General features: G+C 39.9%; 2 protein-coding genes across 7 annotated transcripts in view; one reads left to right on the top strand and one right to left on the bottom strand.

The window, feature by feature from the left end:
- Positions 1-4,693: 4,693 nt before the first annotated feature.
- On the bottom strand, positions 4,694-19,688 carry LOC129030499 (tripartite motif-containing protein 43). 4 transcript variants are annotated; one of them, XM_054475889.2, is made up of 8 exons: positions 19,558-19,688; positions 12,474-12,732; positions 10,164-10,578; positions 9,451-9,546; positions 8,148-8,378; positions 7,109-7,131; positions 6,486-6,583; positions 4,694-5,380 (listed from the first exon to the last, which is right to left on the bottom strand). In XM_054475889.2, exons 2-8 carry the CDS (start codon positions 12,665-12,667, stop codon positions 4,899-4,901), a joined length of 1,539 nt encoding a protein of 512 aa, XP_054331864.1. In that variant the 5' UTR covers positions 12,668-12,732; positions 19,558-19,688; the 3' UTR covers positions 4,694-4,898. The 4 variants fall into 4 exon arrangements, with proteins under 4 accessions (XP_054331864.1, XP_054331861.1, XP_054331865.1 ...); XM_054475886.2 differs by having other exon boundaries at positions 12,474-12,676; positions 19,558-19,675; XM_054475890.2 differs by having other exon boundaries at positions 12,474-12,652; positions 19,558-19,671.
- The window catches only part of LOC129030494 (E3 SUMO-protein ligase RanBP2-like), a 39,486-nt gene continuing 38,832 nt past the window's right edge, over positions 19,683-20,336 (top strand). For 2 of the 3 annotated variants that reach the window (XM_054475842.2, XM_054475845.2), the window contains exon 1: positions 19,713-19,906. In XM_054475842.2, the coding sequence (XP_054331817.1) occupies positions 19,835-19,906 (72 nt within the window). In that variant the 5' untranslated portion in view covers positions 19,713-19,834. Of the gene's footprint in view, positions 19,907-20,336 lie in introns of all 3 variants that reach the window. The other variant, XM_054475841.2, reaches the window with a different exon arrangement.

Genomic DNA, 20,336 nt, shown 5'->3' with positions numbered 1-20,336 from the left:
TGTAATATAAATTTAAGCAAACGTCTATTTTGTATATTTGTAAACTACAAAGTAAAATGAACATTTTGTGGAGTTTGTATTTTGCATACTCAAGGTGAGAATTAAGTTTTAAATAAACCTATAATATTTAAGAAAAAAAAGAAAAGTAAATTCATGCCAAAATCTAAAAAAAAATTAAAATAATTGTAGAATATTGATTAAAAATCATACAGTAGATAAAATCAACGAAGTCAAAAGTATGCTTTTTTTTTTTGTTTGAGACAGAGTCTCACTCTGTCATCCAGGCTGGAGTGCAGTGGTGCGATCTCGGCTCCTTGCAACCTCTGCCACCCAGGTTCAAGTGATTCTCCTTCCTTAGCCTCCCGAGTAGCTAGGATTACAAGCACGCACCATCACGCTTGGCTGATTTTTGTATTTTTAGTAGAGTTGGGGTTTCACCATGTTGGCTGGGCTGGTCTCCAACTCCTAACCTCAAATAACCCACCCACCTCGGCCTCCCAAAGTGCTGGGATTACAGGTGTGAGCCACCACACCTGCCAAAAGTAGGCTCTTTACACAGATAAATTAAATTGATAAATTCTTAGTAAGACTCAATTAAAAAATGGAGAAGAGGGGTTCAAATCAAAAATAAATAGGCAAACACTTAGGTCGTCCACAAATGAATATGTTAATAAGAAGATTTTAAGACGACTTTTATGCTCATACACTTAATGATTTAGATGAAATGAGAAATTTCCCTGAAAAACATATCTGACAAAAACCAACAGAAGAAATCATAGACAAATCTAAGATATGATGTAGATTCTAAAAATTTACCCTATTATTTAAAAAACAAAACTTCTCCCAATGAAAAACCCGGTGATCTTTTTCAGTGAAATATTTACGACATTTAAGAAAAAAATCACACACTTTTAGATGAACCCTTCTAGAGAACAGAAAAAAGCAGTAATACCTCCCAACTCGTAACTTTGCTTTTCTGTTGTGTTTTTCTTTTACTTTTTGTAAACAGCTTCTCTCTCTGTTGCCCAGGCTATAGTGCAATGGCAAGATCATAGCTCACTGAAGCCCAAAACTTCTAGGCTCGAGTGATCCTCCTGTCTTGGCCTCCCAAAGGGCTGTGATGACAGGCTCTAGCTGCTGTGCCAAGCTCCAACATATAATTTTGATCTTCGATCCTGATAAGTGTGTTACAAGAAATGCAAACTGCAGAACAGACTCTAAAATAAATATAGGTGCAACAATTCAAAAAAGTTAGCTAGCTAATCAAATCTTGTGAGAGATAAATTCATATCATCTCCAAGTGGAGCTTATTCTAGAAAGGTTGACTAATGTAACATCAGAAATTGAAATAAGTACTCACCACATGAACAGGATGAAATACATATTATTGTTCCTGTAAAAAGAGGAAGTAAATATTTGATACAATAAAATGGTCATGTACAATTTTGAAAGCACTATTAAAAAAACTTAAATAGCCATGAACTTTCTCTAATAAGAACGTAATAACTTAGAGCCAGTACCATACTTAACAGAGAATTTGAAAGCTTCTACTTAGGAATGGGAATGAGATATAAGCCCTGTTATCATCACTTGTGTTCAACACCTTGCTCGATGTCCTTTTCAATGCAACTAGACAAGAAAAAGAAGTAAATAATGTGAGGGTTGAATAGAAATAAAGATATCATAATTGCATTATCAGCAAAACATGACAGTTAAGTTAAAAAATACATCTCTAACCATTAGATATATTCGTGAATTGAAAAACAAATTGAATCATGCATGCTTCTAAGACAATAATTAAAAGTGAGAGTAAGCCAGACGCATTGGCTGACACCTATAATCCCAGCACATATATATATTTATATATATATATACACACACACACACAAATACACACACACACAATTACTGTGAATATACAAATACTATATTATATAAAAATATGCCTAACACACCCATACACCCCACATCCATGCACAAGGCTTTGAGAAAGGCACTTTGTTCTGGGAATGAGGCTTATGAGCAGTGAGTTGGGGAATCAAACCCAGGCAATTTAGCTTCAAGACATTGCTCTTAACCATGATACCATATTACTCTCAGCTGACCTTTTCACAGTGGGTGATAATACACAGTAGCCTCATGGCAATTCCAGGAAATGTAAGCACTCAAGAATTATTTTGAAATAGGCAGGAAATGTTGCTTGTTGTCTTCTTTATCCCTTGTTCTCTACAACTTTGCTTTTCCTCACCAAGGGTTATTTTTCTGACACATTTATGGGTGCATTCCATTAAAGAAAGAGTTTTACTTGGTGTCAGGCTCTGATAGAAGCTCTCTTTCTCCGTATATGCCTGAACTTGACTGTCCTCTTTCTGTTCCAATTATTTAACCCTGAATACCTTTTACCCTTTTAGATGTCACAAGGATGTGACTGAGCAGTTTCAAGGGCATCAACTTTTGCTTTCTCCTCCTCCCCTAGAATCCTGCATCTGCATTGCTGGTCTCAGACAAAACAGGGAACGTGTATTTCCCATTCTGGGATATTTTCATGATCAACTTTTCTTATGTTGTGAATTTGAAGGGCATGGACAGATCATTGGAAAGCAGATAGACAGGGACCTGTGTTCCGAGAACTGGGCCAGAAGACTGACAGGGGCAGAAGAATTTCAGAGTGATTCTGGCAGGCATCACGGTTCAGTAAGGGCCAGAGGAGTGGAACATATGGGCACAGGTTGAGAGGACTGTGACAAGACAAGGCCTATCTCTTTTGCAGCAGAATGTTAATAGACGTTAGATTTTAGTAAGCAGACGACATTTCTCTGAGTCAGCATCAAAAGCTTTCACAGTCTGGAAGAATGAATAGTCAGGACCTAGCCTCACCTTCCTTTCTGAGTATGAGAGGCTACAAGGCAGTGAGAATGGAATACCTTTTATCTGAGGTTAAAGCCAGTGTCTCTCTCTTCAGCCCACACTTACTGGTAAGGTCCCGTGGATGACTCGGTTACAGGTTTCTGAACTTCTGGCTTTTGAGGGAAAGACTTTGTCACCCTGTATGCTGAAGGTATTCTATGTACTATGAAGCCCAGTGAGTGGCTCTTAACATCAAGAAATCTTGGGAAGTACAAGGCATTCAGAAGGCCTACATGAATAGTTTGCAGCCGCATATAGATATCAGAAGGCGGTTCCTGACAAGGATGCCCTGACCTTTTTTATCTCACTGACCTAGAATTACTGTGTCTGTCCCTGGTCATCTTGAAGGAGATGGACCACCCCTTCCCCCCCTCTACTCCAGTGTCGTGTGCATTTTCGTCAGTGATTTTGCTGTGTTGTGCTCTTAATGATTGTCCAGTTGATACCAAATCTTGAAGAAAATTTCCAAAAAATATTTACCTGGTCAATTATCAATTGCCCTTTTACAGGAATCTGGAACTTGAATGATGTTTCTATAAGGGGCTCATTGGATCTCATGTTTTACAGGACCCCCAGTCTCTGGATATAGATCCTCAATGTCCACTTCTTAGGAAGAGTAGGTGTAGTAGGTTATATTCCTCCCCCACTCTCTCTAAAAGAGTGCTAAATTATATATTCCATCCCACATTGTTTTTCTATGATGTAACTTCAAGACTGCTACTGCTGTGTGCGTGTTCTAGTCCCTTTACTTTGTGTAGGGTTGTGACTACAGCTGATGTTTTACTCTGTAGAATAATGGTAGTATACAATTCTCCTGACTCTATGGGAATCTTCAGTGTGGAAAATTATCTACCATGCTGTGAGCAAGCCCAAGCGGCTACCTAGAGAGGCCATTTGAATATATTCTAGGTAACAGCCCCAAGCAAGGAACCTCAGACATCAGCCAGGATCATCTGCTGGACTGGAAGTAGAATGTTTCCATTATTTAATCAGTGATCATGAAAATGACCATTTGATGGGTAGACAGACTCAATGGACTCACTATAAACTGGGTTTTCATCAGAACTGGGTTTTGTTTGTTTTGTTTTTGGTTTTGGTTTAATTTAGTTAATTTGTTTATTTTTTATTTATTTATTTTTACCTGATACTAATATGTTTCCAATGTAACATGAGGTGATGGTTATGTCTGGTCTCTAGGTTATCAGTGAGAATTCACAGTCTGTGTGACTTGGAAATACAAACACATTTTAAAGCAGACAGTCTGCACATCTGTCTATTATTCCGTGGGTGACGCTGTTTGCTTTATCAAACAGCTACAGAATTCAATGTGGGTTCAACCCTTTTGGTTCTTGCTCAGACATTGCTGGCAAATTCTCAGAAAAGCAATAGGCTGTACCATTAGCCTATGTCTGTAGATCGATACACTATCTAGGTTTTTGTAGTGTGTTCTGATGTTCACACAATGATAAAAGTGCCTAAAAATGCATTTCTCAGAATGTATTTTGTTGCCATAGGATGCATGACTGTTAAATTCCTGTTCTAGCCCAAAGATTCAGTGAAAACTTCTGCGTAAAATAAATTTTCCCCCCCAAAGTGATGAGGTGTAGAATTTACTGTATTAATAGGAGGGAACTCTCACACTTACAAGTTCATTGTACAAAACACCGTCTGTCCATGATGTGCAAAATTTGTTCCTGAATGAGATCATTAAGTTGGAATCACACACCCACATATTTCCAGAATTCCATCCAATAAATTCACAAACACTTGAAAATCACAATACGTATTTTAGGTAATGGGCCATAAGAGATTATTTTAATTGTAAGAAAATGTACAAAAAGTCTTGCCTTTTACAAATTTTATATTTAATAGCAATAAAATGAAGTGACACCGAAGTAGAAAAAAGCCTGAACAGTATGATTTCTTTATATCAACAGTGAAGGGCTCCCTTGTATATGGAGTTCCCAAACAGTAAGTTTTCTTAATCCTGATCATCTGTGGCCAGTGTAAAAGAAAGGCCTGACAGGAAACTTTAAGGAGCCAGCCGGGTAACTCCATATGAGGGAACTCTTGGTGACATTCAAAAAACTCACACTTCCACTTTCAAAATCAAGAAACACACCAACCCGGCCCTGAGGTTTCTCTATATAGTGAGGAAACACTGGGGAGGTGGTCAAGAGACTGAAATGATTATTCACCTTCACACACAAAAGAAGAAATATGTCCTCAGATTTAACCATTGTGCTATTCTTCCTTATCCAGGTGTCCTTACAGACTCCCAGAGCCCAGTCCCAAGAGTTGTCCACATCCAGCTCCCAGTAGTGTTTCCCAAAGGAGAAGACCCTGGATCCCCATGCAGCAAAATAGTCAGATCTGTCAGAATTCAAAGATCCACGTCTAAGCATCCAACTTCTCACATCTTCAAAGAGCCTGATGTTGTGATTGCTTACTTCATAATGGAAGGAAATTTCCACTGTAGAAAAAAGAGAATGTTCCAGTGAAAAGCAGTTTATAAATCCTTATGTTCAGATAAGAAAGAGATTCTCACTAGAAAACACAGGTCAAGATTAGAAAGAAAATTCTGTCCGGAAAAATGTTGGAATCAAAGGGTGTTAGGTGATCTGCACAAATAAACGGCTAAACTATGATGATCACAATTTCTATAAACTCAAAAAGTATAAAGGGGAGGAAGGTCATGTCTATGTCTTGTTAGTGACCTTTCATAACAACTGAAAACTGGAAGCTCTTGCGCTGTAGCCAAGTCCATAGCAATAAAATTAACCTTCATTGTCTCTTCTCCGTCAGGGCAGAGCAGGAGGCTTTGGACAGGAGATGAGGTGGGCAGACATTCTTAGTCCCAAATAAAAAAGTTATCACTTTCCAGAAATATTATGATCTGCGACTTAAGCTAGCAAATTCATACTTAAAGACAAAATCTGAATCTGCCTTCTGAAAAGTGAAGATTCCTTGCAAGAATTATCTGACTTTCATGCCAGATTCAGGCACAGACTTCTTTTATTCTGCTGGATTTGTCATGATCTATCCTGGAGTTCTATCTAAGACCTCATCAACCACCAAATCATGTTCCTATTGTTCACAGATTCTCAGTTTTTGCATTGTTATATAAGTTACTCATGTGTGCTTTAGTTGATTAAAAACATGATTAAAATTATAAATGCTATGAAACTTCACCTGAAATGTATTAAAAAAAACTGTCACTCAAATCAGTCATTAACTGCACTGAATTTGAAATTGAAATGTCCTGAATTCAGTTCTGTATGCTTCATGTCATAATTGTATACATGAAATTGTATCAGAGAATGGTTCCTAAAGTCCTAAAGAGCCCTTCTGCATGTTTTATTTTTCTAAGAAATTTGTTATATGGCTGATTCCTATTACATTTCACCAGCTTTTATTTAGTTTTGTCGGTTTGATGATAGTGAAACTATAAATATAAATACCTATTCACAGACTATTCTCTTCTTCTAGATGAAAGATCATTACACTGGGAAAGCTGCCCATAGAAAACCATAATTGAAGGCATTGCACGTTGATCCCACCAAGAGGGCGACACTCACCTCGGAAGCGGTTGAGCCTGTACACCAGTCCAGTGATGGGCCCTGCAGTGAGCTCTGGATTCACAGGTTGGGGCATGTGCAGCAGCACAGACTCACTCCTGCAAGGAAGTAGGTTGAGTTGGTTAAGTTTCTGATGTCTGTGTTTAAGAAACAGATTCCAACAGAAAATGCTTCATTCAAACCCACTTCTGATACTGTAATGTACCTCCACAACGCTAGGATGGGTTTGTGGCTCTTAGGGAATCTTTCTAACTATTCACTCCATTTCTAACCTACTGCCACTGAAAGATAAATGCCTCTCTCCCTATCTGCCACCAAATAGTTGATCTCTAATTATGATTCTGAATCATAAAAAGAGGCAACTGTATTCTAGCAATCTCTGCATTGCACTCTTCAAAACATAACCCCTTGAGTCACTTGGGAAAGTAAGAAAAGATTAATGTCTGATAAAAGGCATAGGTAACATTTATCATACCACACAAACACGTGACTACACACACATACACACACAATCACACTGACACATTATGGTGTTAGTAAATTATGTTTTCACTTTGTTGGAAACAGCCTGTTTTTCATAGCATGCCTTGTGCTCCAGTTTGCACTGATGGCCGAAAACATACCTTGCCACGATGTCTCCCAAATCCTGTAGAGAGAGAGAGAGAGAAAAAAAAAATTACTTATTTAGAAAGTTGTTATTCTTGTTGGGTGAGGTGGTTCACACCTGTAATCCCAGCACTTTGGGAGGCCAAGGTGGGTGGATCACCTGAGGTCAGGACTTCCAGACTAGCCTGGACAACATGGCAAATCCCCGTCTCTACTAAAAATCCAAAAAAAAAAAAAAAAAAAAAACCAACAATAGTGGGGTGTGGTGGTGCATGCCTTTAGTCCCAGCTACTAGGGAGGCTGAGGCAGGAGAATTGCTTGAACCAAAGAGGCAGAAGTTGCAGTGAGCTGAGATTGGGCCACTGGACTTCAGTCTGGGTGACAGAGGAAGACTCTGTCTCAAAATAAACACACAAAAACAGTTGTTATTCTGCCTATCTGGTCTTCAGGTTTTGAAAACTTTAGAATTACCACATAGTATCACTGCAACTCTTTTAAAATGTATTGTCATCTCTAACAATTATACCAGTAAGACCTATTGACAGTATGAATTTCTGATAAATTCAGGACCCTAAATTTGAGTGAGAGAGAAAGGTGTGAGTAGTGACTGCGCATTGCTGCAGCTGTCTACAGTGTGGTCTCTTTCAGGGCTAGTCCCCAAAGTGTAATGTGGCTCAAATCAAGAGCATTTCAAACCTAGGACTTCCCAAAAGGAGGAAGAAGGAAATGTCAGTTTTTCCATAATTTCTATGTATTATCCATTGGAGTTAAACATGGAATTTTCACATGAAATTTTTTCTTCCAGAGTTTTAATGAAATGTGCTGGAGGAGGAAGCTTGTGGTAGAAAATGTTGTATGGAAATCTAGTTGCACAATTCCATAAAGCTTTATTTCCATGATTAGGGTAGGAGTTACAGTTTATCTCTATAACTGGTGGGAATGACTCTCACCATCAATGCAGGAGATGAAGAAATAATGTCTTTGGTACCCAATGAAAGGCAAAGATGTAAAGGTCAGCTAACGCAAAGTGTCTCAAGGGGCATCCTCCGTTCTTACCTGGAGCAGCTCCACATCTGGTTTATGACACATTTCCATTAGCTCCTGATACATTTCTTTCAAGTGTTTACTCTTTTGATCCATTTTGACCCAACTTCTCTGGAGTTGCTGAAAAATCTCTCGATATTCCTTGTTCAATCTCTCTAAATGTTGTTTTTCTTCCTTATGGAGAACCGGGTGCAGCTTCCTATACTCATTCCTGATCATCTGTGCCCGTAAAACCACATCGCCCTGTAGGGATATGAATTTTGTAGGTTATATACCCAGGCCTACTTCCACCTCGCAGAACCCACAAATTCATCCTCCTCATTCCTTCTTTTATTTTCCATCCTTTACAAACAGGATGATGAGTTAAGCAAGACCTTCCTTCAAAGTTTATGTAATTCATCAATTCCCAAACACCTGCAAAAAAGCCCTTTAAATTTAAATGTCTAAATCTATGTCCTCTCAAATCGGAAATACAATTAGAAAACAACTAAAATTTATGATTGGTTGTTACATTGTCATGAATAATACACATAATCTTTGTTACTCAATTAGGTTGTTGTTTCAAATCTCTGTACTTCACAGCCTGAACAATCACTCTTAGTAGAAATGTTTTTAGTATATTATAATCGGGATCAGAAGCCATCACACAAAAAGGATCTTGTAAAAAATTTAACCCCCATCTGTCAAACCGACTACCTCTTTTCTGTCTCCTATCTTTCTTCTGTCAAATCCATAGACTCTGTATTGCACTGCCATTCTAAGAACATGAATCCCCATTCCATTGTGTTTCTCCTCTCAGTAATGACATATTTATCCTCTCACTCCCCCAGTCATTTTTTATCCCTTCTCCTCAGCTTTTCATCATGTTGCATTTTCTCCTACTTGGACTGGCATCATGTGGGTCCTTCGCTATCAGATTTCACCAGCACAGGCACATTTCTTAAATTACTGTTCCCACCCGGTTTCTTCCCCCTGGACAATATCATATTCACCAATCAATGCCTTGATTTCTCAATTATATACTATTTAATCAATATTTCATAATTCATATTATACAGAAAACTCTGTCTGAAATACTTATTAATTTTGAGCACATGCTTGCCCTTCAGAATTTATATTTATTTTTTACTTATCTGAAAAGCATTTACAGAAAACCTGAACAATCGTTATATTGAACAGTCTGGTTGTTTTCCAGCCTATGAATAAACACATGACAAAATCTGGCATACGAGAATTTCAACTCAAGTTGCTAATATAAATGTTGTCAGCGTGCTTGTCTCAAGCTGGTCAGGAGGACTCACGGTCTCATACTTACCCTCCAGACGAAGGCTGTTCTTCTCTCCTCATATAGATTTCTCTGATTTTCTTGAATCTTTTCCCATAAAATCCTCATTTGCTTTAAGAGTTTCTCCTGCAAAAGAATTACAAGGTTGAACAACAGAAAGTCAAATACCAAAGATTCCACAATCTGAGTGGTATATGCAGGCAATGGATATAATAGATAAATACATTAGTGGGAGGAGAAAAAAACAAAATTTTTCATTGCTCATCCTTAATTGATATTTTTCAGTTTGAGGTTTCAGAATGTAGAACAGTTTAGGGAACTGAAGAGTGAAGATTTCCTGTAACCCAGCTAAATTAGTTCAGGGAAACATCCTGCTTCAGAACCCACTATGCTAGCCCCTGATTTTGTAGTGTGCTATTCCCATACTCATTTGTCCAGTAATATTAAATATATTTCCAAAGTACCTTTCTTTGCACTGGTAGTTTTGGTAGCTTTTCAATGTCATTAGCATTGAACTGTAGAGTCAATAAGAATGACATGTACTTAATCAGTCTCTTTTTGGGTGCAAGCTCCATGAAGGAAGGTAGAGTTGCACATTTTATTCAAAATGTCATCATTGGTACCTAGAACAGCACCTGGCACTCAGTAAAGAATGGAGTAACCACCGTGATTCTCATCGTCCTTCTAATCTCTTTAACTCTGCCATCCTCCAGCTTTCAGGTGATCACAGAGCTATCTCTTACCCGGTGTTCCTCAGCTGCCTCTTCGATGGGATAATGTTTGTGAGCCCCGTGCTCCTGAGAGTTGGAGCACAGCAAGCAGAGGAGACTCTTGTCCATGTCACAGAACATCTTCTTTGTTTGCCTATGGGTCCCACATATTTGTTTCTCAGAGCTCAGGAATTGCCAGAGACTGGTTTTTCTGGCAATGGTCACTAAATTCTTCAGAAGAATATTGGTTTTGAAGTCCTTTTTCTGTGATGGTTCCCTGCATGCAGGGCAGTTGGCAGGACTTTGGGCTTCCTCCCAGGAAAGGCAGAGACAGGGCCTGCAGAAGCTGTGCCCACAGCAGATGGTGACAGGGTCTACCAGGTAGTTCAAACAGATGACACAGGCGAGTTCCTTCTGGAAGGCATGTGAGAAGTCTGAGTCCATTTTCCTAAGGAAAGAAAACCACAAGAATTTAAGCTTCTACCCTGGAGAGACAAAGATCTGAGCAAAGTTTGAATCAGTTCGTGATCGAATAATATCCTTTCTTTCTAGAGAACTATAGGCTTTAATTTGCAACGACAGAAATAGGAAAAATAGAAAACTAAGGCACAAAGAGACATCAACCTCTAGAAAAAGTGACTGTTCTCCAATCAACACATGACCTAGATTTGCAAACTCTACTTTCTTGCATGGAAGAATGTCGGATTTTTTTGAGGTGTTAGTGTCCACCAAATTGCTTAGGCTTCAAGGGTTTCATCAACCTGTAAACTCAAGGTTTGGGTCTTGAATGGTCTGAAAATCAGTAACACTCTTAATTGCCGGTGATTGGTTTAGAGAAGGAAAGCTAACTAAGCTCTTCTACTCTCATTATTTTATTTAACTATAACAACCATCCATAATGACTTTTCCAGAAGGACTTTGCTTGAAAATGTTAGAGCAGAACTCATACTTTGACCCAAATCAGAAAAAGCTAGCCTTTACTCTCCAAGGAAAAACAGTCAAATCAAGGTAAGGTACCTCTCCAAGGTAAAGCTAAGAATCATTGTTTTTCTAGGCTGCTATGTTAATTTAATCAACAAAAACTTTCTGGCATGTTTACTGTTCCTGGACAGTCTGTTAATTTGGGGATGTACTGGTTAATATTACAACATCCTTAAAAGACAATTAATTAAATTTACAAAAAGATAATGATAATTGAAGCATTATCATGACTCTTTCACACAGTCAGGAAAAGAGTAAGTATCATGCAATAATAGGCACTAGAGGCCGGGCACGGTGGCTTACGCCAGTAATCAGAGCACTTTGGGAGGCCAAGGTGGCTGAGGCGGGCAGATCACGATGTCACGAGATCAAGACCATCCTGGCTAACATAGTGAATCCGAGATAGGGATTCACTAAATTACTAAAAATTATGAAAAATTAGCTGGGAGTGGTGCGGACGCCTGTAGTCCCAGCTACTCTGGAGGCTGAGGCTGGAGAATGGCGTGAACCTGGGAGGCGGAGCTTGCAGTGAGCCGAGATTGTGCCACTGCACTCCAGCCTGGCTAACAGAGCAAGATTCTGTCTCCCCCCCAAGAAAAAACAAAAACAAAAAACTAGGCACTAGACAGTAAGTCAGCATTTTAAATGTATGTTTTGCTAAAATACAAATAAAAATAAAAACCAAGCCAGGGAAGGTGACTCAAGCCTGTAATCCCAGCATTTTGGGAGGCCAAGTCAGGCAGGTTTTTTGAGCTCAGGAGCACTAGACTGGTGACACGGCAAAATGTCTAGATCATCTTGTCTCTAAAAATACTTATATAAATTAAAAAAAAAAAAAAAAAAAAGGCCGGACGCAGTGGCTCAGGCCTGTAATCCCAACACTTTCAGAGGCCGAGGTGAACGGATCACAAAATCAAGAGATGGAGACCATCCTGGCCAACATAATGAAACCCCGTCTCTACTAAAAAAAATACAAAAATTAGCTGGGCGTGGTGGCAGTCACCTATATTTCCAGCTACTCTGGAGGCTGAGGCTGAAGAATCGTTTGAACCTGGAAGGCGGAGGTTGCAGTGAGCCAAGAGCGCCACTACACTCCAGCCTGGCGATAGAGAGTGATTCCAACTCAAAATAAACAAACAAACAAACAAACAAACAGCTGAACATGGTGGCCCATGTTTAATCCATAAACCTATGGATTATGTTTAAAATAATTTTATAAAGAAATGGAGCCGTTTTTAAAACTCAGAAAATGAGATCATTTCATCTAAAAATAATCTAAGTTTGCAGATAAATTAAAGTCCCCAAATTTTGTTTTGGTTTGTAACCTAATAGTAGCTCCTACTCTGGAAACTGTGTACTTACCTCAGAAATATATCTGTGTTCTCACCAAAGCTTGCTGTCGAATCAGATGAATTGAGCTCACGGATGAGAGTCTCACTGCAGTGCTGGTAGATTTCGGAAGTCCCCAAAGCCAGTTGCAAAGCTACTCTGTGGGCTCTGGAGAAGAATGAGCTTGGCTCCTGAAGTGTCCGTTTATAAATCTGTGAAGACCACATCCGTTTCCTCTAATTGATTGCATTTCACAGGGCGTAGGTGGGTGTTAACATAGATGATTAGGTTTCTTCAAAACAGAAGTTTTATGTTTGTTTATTTTTTTTTGAAAGGAGTCTGGCTCTGTCTCTGGCTAGTTTTTTTTTTTGCATTGTTAGTAGAGAGGGGGTTTGATATAATTGATATAATAGGAATTGCACATAGAGAAGCCCACAGGAATTGCAAATAGAGAAGCCCACAAAAGCTAACCAAATTAATTCTAGTTTATTGGATAAATGGCATGATATGTATTCTAGTTCAAATTTGAAGGTTGGTATAAACCTTTTCAGACACTGGACATGAGACATTTCACCAAGATTGGGTGTGAGGAAGAGGAAAGAAATAGAATAGTATATAAAATAGTATATAGAGTAAAAATATAGTAAAAGGAAAAATCAATCTGCATAATATGGCGTATGGCTAAATGTTTTTTAACATTTAGGCGAATCAGACATGGAAAAATCCTAAAAGGGAGATTAATAGAGGAAATAATGGACTCAGTAAGAACTGTGAAGAAGCATCTCAGGAAGAGAAACTGGAAGTCTTTATACAGGTTTTGATTTAAAGAGGGAAAGAGAACAGGAACATTGGAAAAGACGGACAGAAAGAAATAACAAATATTCAAGACTCCTTGCAAGAGTGAGGCAGAAAGTTTATAGATTGCTTGATTACACCCAGCATATAATTATTTGAAGTTTTCTGTTGAGAGTGAGAGTATGTAATCCTTTTAACCAAATGTCTCCGCAGAACTATGTGTCATTAAGTAAGGTGATAATCAATATTCAATATCAAAAGATGCCTCTATTTCTCGATGAGGAGAAGCAACTGCCATCTGCAGGCACTGGACAGAGAAGCAAAACAGCTTTTCCAACAACTACAAGACAGTCAAGTGAGAATGACCCAACATTTAGAAAGGATGAAAGACATGTACAGAGAGCTGTGGGAGACGTGCCACATGCCTGACGTGGAGCTGCTCCAGGTAAGGAGGGAGGGTCCATCCCCAAAGAAAGGAAGCCTTTGCTGGACAATGCTGCCAGGACATGCAAATGTCACCTTCATATGTCACTGCTCTCAGCTTAGTGACACATGCTGTCTGACTCCCACATTACATTTGTCCAGTTTTTCAGAAAAAAGCTACAAAAGAAGCTTATTAGAGGGGAATATTCCCTGTGGTCAGTGTTTGATAAAGGGGAATATAAAATTACATCCACTCAAAAATTCCAAAAAAGCTTGCTTGTTCATGGTTAGGATAAGAATTACATTTCATCTATGTTGTTTCTATTTGGAAAAGTTCCTCCCTCTTAGAAGCAGGAGATACACATATGATATATATATTTTATATATATATGGTACATATGGATATGCATACACACATATACATATATATACACCCCCACACACACATACATATCTATGGTGTTGAATAAATAATATCATCTAAGCCAGGGGTGTGCAATCTTTTGGCTTCCCTGGGCCTCATTAGAAAAAGAATTGTCTTGGGCCACACATGAAATACACTAAGATTAACTATAGCTGTATTGTAAAATGACAAAAATCTCACCATGTTTCAAGAAAGGTTAGGAATTTGTGTTGGGCCACATTCAAAGCTGTCCTTGGCTGTATGTGGCCCATGGACCGTGGGTTGGGCAAGCTTGTTCTAAGGTATGAACTTCAAATACTATAAACATTTTTTAGGTATATTATTGGTTCTTTCCTGGAGCAGCTCCACATCTAGTTTATGGCACATTTTTATCAGCTCCTTATAGATTTTTCTTTGGTTTTTTTTTTTTTTTTCTGAACCATTTTGTCTTTTTGCTTTTCTTAAGTTGCTGTAAAATCTTTCTGTCATCCTCTGTAATTTTCTCTAAATGTTGTTTTACTTCTCATGGGGAACTGAATGCAGCTTCCTCTACTCAGCTCTGGTCATCTCTGCCCATAGCTACACATAGCACTGCGGGGACCTGGATTTCCTAGATGACATATTTACTCTGAATTCATCCTCCTCCACTTATACCTCTTCTATTCACTTTGACTCGTTTTCTTTTCTTTATCTCTTTCATCTTTTCTTTATAATAAAGATCAGGGTCTCACTATGTTGATGGCCAGGCTGGTTTGAAACTCCTGGTCTCAAGTGGTCCTCCCAAATTATTGGGATTACAGACATGAACCACCAAGCCTAGCCTGACTCATGTATTCTACCAATAAGCTAAATACATAAACTCATGTCTTCCCACTTGACAGAACCATGAAATAAATCATTCCTGTCTTCCTTTCATTTATTTGTATTGTTTCTTAATAATACTGTATTGTTCCTTAATAACAGAGAATTTTCTTTTTCTTTTTCTTTTTTTTTTTTTTGAGATGGAGTTTCACTCTTGTTGCCTAGGCTGGAGTGCAATAGCACAGTCTCTGCTCACCGCAACCTCTGCCCCCTGGGTTCAAGCGATTCTCCTGCCTCAGCCTCCCAAGTAGCTGGGATTACAGGCATGCACCACCATGCCGGGCTAATTTTGTATTTTTAGTAGAGATGGGGTTTCTCCATGTTGGTCAGGCTGGTCTCAAACTCTCGACCTCAGGTGATCCACCTGCCTCAGCCTCCTAAAGTGCTGGGATTACAGGTGTGAGCCACCACACCCAGCCAATAACAGAGAACTTTCTTAACCTAGAGAAATATATCAATATTTAAGTACAAGAAGGTTATAGAACACCAAGTAGATTTAACCCAAATAAGACTGCCTCAAGACATTTAATAATTAAACTCCTAAAGGTCAAGGATAAAGAAGAAATACTAAAAGTGGCAAGAAAAAAGAAACAAATAACATACAAAGGAGCTCCAATGTATCTGGCAGCAGACTTCTCAGTGGAAACCTTGCAGGCCAGGAGAGAGTGACATGACATATTTAAAGAGCTGAAAAGCAACAACAGCAACAACTACCACAACAAACCCGCTTTTATCCTAGAATAGTATATCCAGTGAAAAAATCCTTCAAACATGAAGGAGAAAGACTTTCTCAAACAAACAAAAGCTGAGGAACTTCATCAACAATAGACCTGTCCTACAAGAAATGCTAAAGGGAGTTCTTCAATCTGAAAGAAAAGGACATTAATGAGCAATAAGAAATCATCTGAAGGTTAAAAAAAACACCTCATTGGTAATAGTAACTGCACACATAAACATAGAATATGGTAACACTGTAATTGTTGTGTGTAAACTACTCATACCTTGAGTAGAAAGACTAAAAGATGAGGGCAGGGCACAGTGGCTCACGCCTGTAATCCCAGCACTTTGGGAGGCCAAGGCAGGTGGATCACGAGGTCAGGAGTTCGAGACCAGCCTGGCCAACATGGTGAAACCCTGTCTCTACTAAAAATACAAAAATTAGCTGGGCGTGGAGGCACACGCCTGTAATCCCAGTTACTCAGGAGGCTGAGGTAGGAGAATCGCTTGAACCCAGGAGGGGGAGGTTGCAGTGAGCCAAGATCACGCCATTGCACTCCAGCCTGGGCGATAGGGCAAGACTCCATCTCAAAAAAAAAAAAAAAGACTAAAAGATGAACCTATCAAAAAATAACAACAGTTTTTCAAGACATAGACAATATAATAAGATATAAACAGAAAAAACAAAATGTTAAAAAGTGGGGAGATGAAGCTAAAGTGTAGACTTTTTATTAGTTTTCTCTTTGCTTATTTGTTTTTACAGTGTTATGTTTTCATCAGTTTAAAATAGTAAATTATAAGATGATATTTGCAAGCCTTGTGGTAACTTCAAATAAAAAAACCTAAAACAGATACAGAAAAAATAAATAGCAAGAAATTAAAACATACCACCAGAGAAAATCACCTTCACAAGAAGGAAGGAAGGAAGGAAGGAGGGAAGGAGGCAGGGAGGGAGGGGAGGGGAGGGGAGGAAGGAAGGAAGGTAGGTAGGTAGGAACGACTACAAAACCACCAGGAAACAAGTATCAAAATTGAAGTAGTTAAGTGCTTACTTTTCAGTAATGATATTGAATATAAATGGACTAAACTCTCCAATCAAAAGACACAGTGGCAGAATAGATAAAAAAATAAAAAAAAAAAGACCCAACAACCTGTTGCCTACAAGAAACAGACTTCACCTATAAAGACACACATAGATTGAAAATAAAGGGATTGGGAAAGGATATTTTATGCAAATGGAAGGCAAAAAAGAGCCAAAGTAACTATACTACATCATACCAAATAGATTTCAAGACAAAAACTATAAAAAATACAAAGAAGATCATTATATAATGAAAAAGGGTCCATTCATCAAGAGACTATAACAATTACAAATATATATGCATCCAATACTAGAGCACCCAGATATATAAAGCAAGGAGGGAGGGGAGGAGAGGAGAGAGGAGGGGAGGGGAGGGGAGGGAAGGGAAGGGAAGCTACAGGTCAATATTCTTGATAAACGTTGATGCAAAAATCCTCAACATACTAGCAAGCAAATTCACCAATACATTAAAAAAGATCATTTATCATGACCAAGTGGGATTTATCCCAGGATGGCTCAGTGTATGCAAAGCAATCAATGTAATACATCATATCAACAAAATAAAGGACAGAAATGATATGACTACTTCACTAGATGCTGGAAAAACATTTGATAATATTCAACATCTTGGCCAGGCACAGTGAGTGTCTTATGCCTGTAATCCCAGCACGTTGGGGGGCCAAGGTGAGAGAATCAGTTGAGGCCAACAGTTTGAAACCAGTCTGGTCAATATAGCAAGACTCCACCTCCACTAAAAATAAAAAATTAATCAAGTGTGGTGGCATGCCCCTGTAGTCCCAGCTACTCAGGAGGCTGAGATGGGAAAATCAATGTATTTAGTGATGAAAAGAAACTCTCAAAAAACTGCATATAGACAGAACACACTTCAACATAATAAAAACCATATATAACAGACCCACAGCTAATATCACACTCAATGGAGAAAAACTGAAAGCCTTTCCTCTAAGACCTGGAACAAGAGAAGGATACCCACTTTCACCGCTGTTATTCAACAAGTACTGGGGAAGTCCTAGCTAGAGAAATTAGAGAAGAGAAAGAAATCAAGAAGAGAAAGAAACAAAGGGCATTCAAATTGGAAAGAAAGAAGTCAAATTATTCTTGTCTGCAGATGATATGATCTTATATTTCAAAAATCTAATGACCTGCTCCCCAAAAAAAAACTATTAGAACTGAAAAACAAATTCAGTAAAATTGGAGGATACAAAATAAACATATAAAAATCAGTAGCATTTCTATATGCCAACAGCAAAAAATCTGAAAAATCAAGAAAGTAATCCTATTTACAGTAGCTGCAAATAAAATAAAATACCTAGGAATGAACTTAACCAAAAAGGTGAAAGACCTCTATAATGAAAACAATAAAATACTGATGAAAGAAATTGAAGAGGACACCAATAAATAGAAGAATATTCCATGTTTATGGATTGGAAAAATCAATATTTTTTAAATGTCCATACTACCCAAAGCAATCTACAGATTCAACGCAATCCCTATTAAATACCAATGACATTCTTCACAGAAATAGAAAAAATAATCCTAAAATTTATATGAAGCCACAAAAGACCTAGAATAGCCAAAGCTATCATGAGCAAAAAGAACACAACTGGAGGAATCACATTACCTGACTTCAAATTATACTACAGAGCTATAGCAATCGAACAGCATGGTACTGGCATAAAAACAGATGCATAGACCACTAGAACAGAATAGAGAACCCAGAAACAAATCCACACAGTACAGTGGACTCGTTACAACAATGGTGTCAAGAACATACATTGGGGAAAGGATGGTCTCTTCAATAAATGGTGCTAGGAAAACTGGATATCCATATGCAAAAGAATGAAACTAGACTTCTCTCTAACCATATACAAAAATCAAATCAAAATGGATTAAACACTTAAAATTAAGACCTCAAACTATGAAATTACTACAAGAAAATATTGGGAGAACTCTTCAGGACATTGGTCTGGGCAAAGATTTCCTGAGTAATACCTCAAAAGCACAGGCAAGCAAAGCAAAAATGGACAAATGGGATCACATTAAATTAAAAAGCTCCTGCACCCCAAAGGAAAAAAATCAACAAAGTGAAAGGACAGCCCACAGAAGGGGAGAAATTATCTGCAAACTATCTATCTGACAAGGGATTAATAAGCAAAACATAGGGCAGGCGAAGTAGCTCATGCCTGTAATCCCAGCACTTTAGGAGGCTGAGGTGGGTGGATCACCTGAGGTCAGGAGTTTGAGACCAGCCTGGCCACCATGGTGAAACTCCGTCTGTACTAAAAATACAAAAATTAGCTGGGTATGGTGGTGCGTGCCTGCTGTCACCCAAGCTGCAGTGCAGTGGCGTGGTCTAAGCTCACTGCAACCTCTGCCTCCCGGGTTCACGCGATTTTCCTGCCTCACCCTCCTGAGTAGCTGAGATTACAGGTGAACGCCACCATGCCCAACTAATTTTTGTATTTTCAGTAGAGACAAGGTTTCACCATGTTGGTCAGGCTGGTCTTGAACTCCTGACCTCAGGTGATCCGCCTGCCTCAGCCTCCCAAAGTGCTGGGATTACAGGCGTGAGCCACCACCCCCGACCCTCATTTCTTTTAATAGATATGAATTTAAAAATGTATGCTTTAGTATTCACACATGTCCGATGCAACGTATTTAACCAGTCATCTCCAGAAACGTTGTTCCAATTTAGACGTTCACCAAATTGGCCTGAGTGCTTTTTTCTTCCAATGCATTACGCACTTATAATTTAGAACAAGTGACCAAAACGCTTAAGAGCCCATCACGCAAATTGTTATCTGCTGGAAATCTACCTTAGGCTGTGGACGCTGGCGGCCGAAATCTGATCCGGGGTTGCCAAGACAACCTCAGAGCCCAGGGCGCTGCCAAGAGCCCTGCCGAGTGCAGCTCGAGCGCCGACGTCGCCAATGTGACGCACAGTGATGACGCAGCACGCAAGTTCGTCAGAATGGTCCTCCGGGGGCTACGTCGCTGCGTCCCTGACTTCCAGGCGCTTTCCTCTTGGAAGTGGCGACTGCTGCGGGGCTGAGCGCTGGTCTCACGCGGCTCGGCAGCCAGGTTGGCGGCGCGATGAGGCGCAGCAAGGCCGACGTGGAGCGGTACATCGCCTCGGTGCAGGGCTCCGCCCCGTCGCCTAGAACGGTGAGTGGCTCTCGAAGAGACCGACGGCCTCGACCTGGCCGGGCGGCGGCCTGGCGCGGCTCAGGCGTCATGGCTCCCGACGGGCGCTACTCCCTGGCGCGCTCTGTTGAGGCGCCGGCCGGCTAGCGCAGTCCTGTGGGCGGCGTGGCGCTTGCAAGCGCAGGGAGAGTCCTTGGGGGACCGCGGTGGACGGGAGACCGTTGGCGCCGGCGCTTCCTCTTTCTCCCGGCTTGTTCCCGACGGTGCTGGCTCCCGACGGTGCTGGCTCCCCACGGTGCTGGCTCCCGACGGTGCAGGCTCCCGACGGTGCAGGCTCCCGACGGTGCTGGCTCCCGACGGTGCTGGCTCCCGACGGTGCAGGCTCCCGACGGTGCAGGCTCCCGACGGTGCTGGCTCCCGACGGTGCTGGCTCCCGACGGTGCTCGCTCCC

Source organism: Pongo pygmaeus, chromosome 12 (assembly GCF_028885625.2).
Source record: "Pongo pygmaeus isolate AG05252 chromosome 12, NHGRI_mPonPyg2-v2.0_pri, whole genome shotgun sequence".
NCBI lineage: Eukaryota > Metazoa > Chordata > Mammalia > Primates > Hominidae > Pongo > Pongo pygmaeus.
This window is presented reverse-complemented; position numbering and strand designations above follow the sequence as displayed.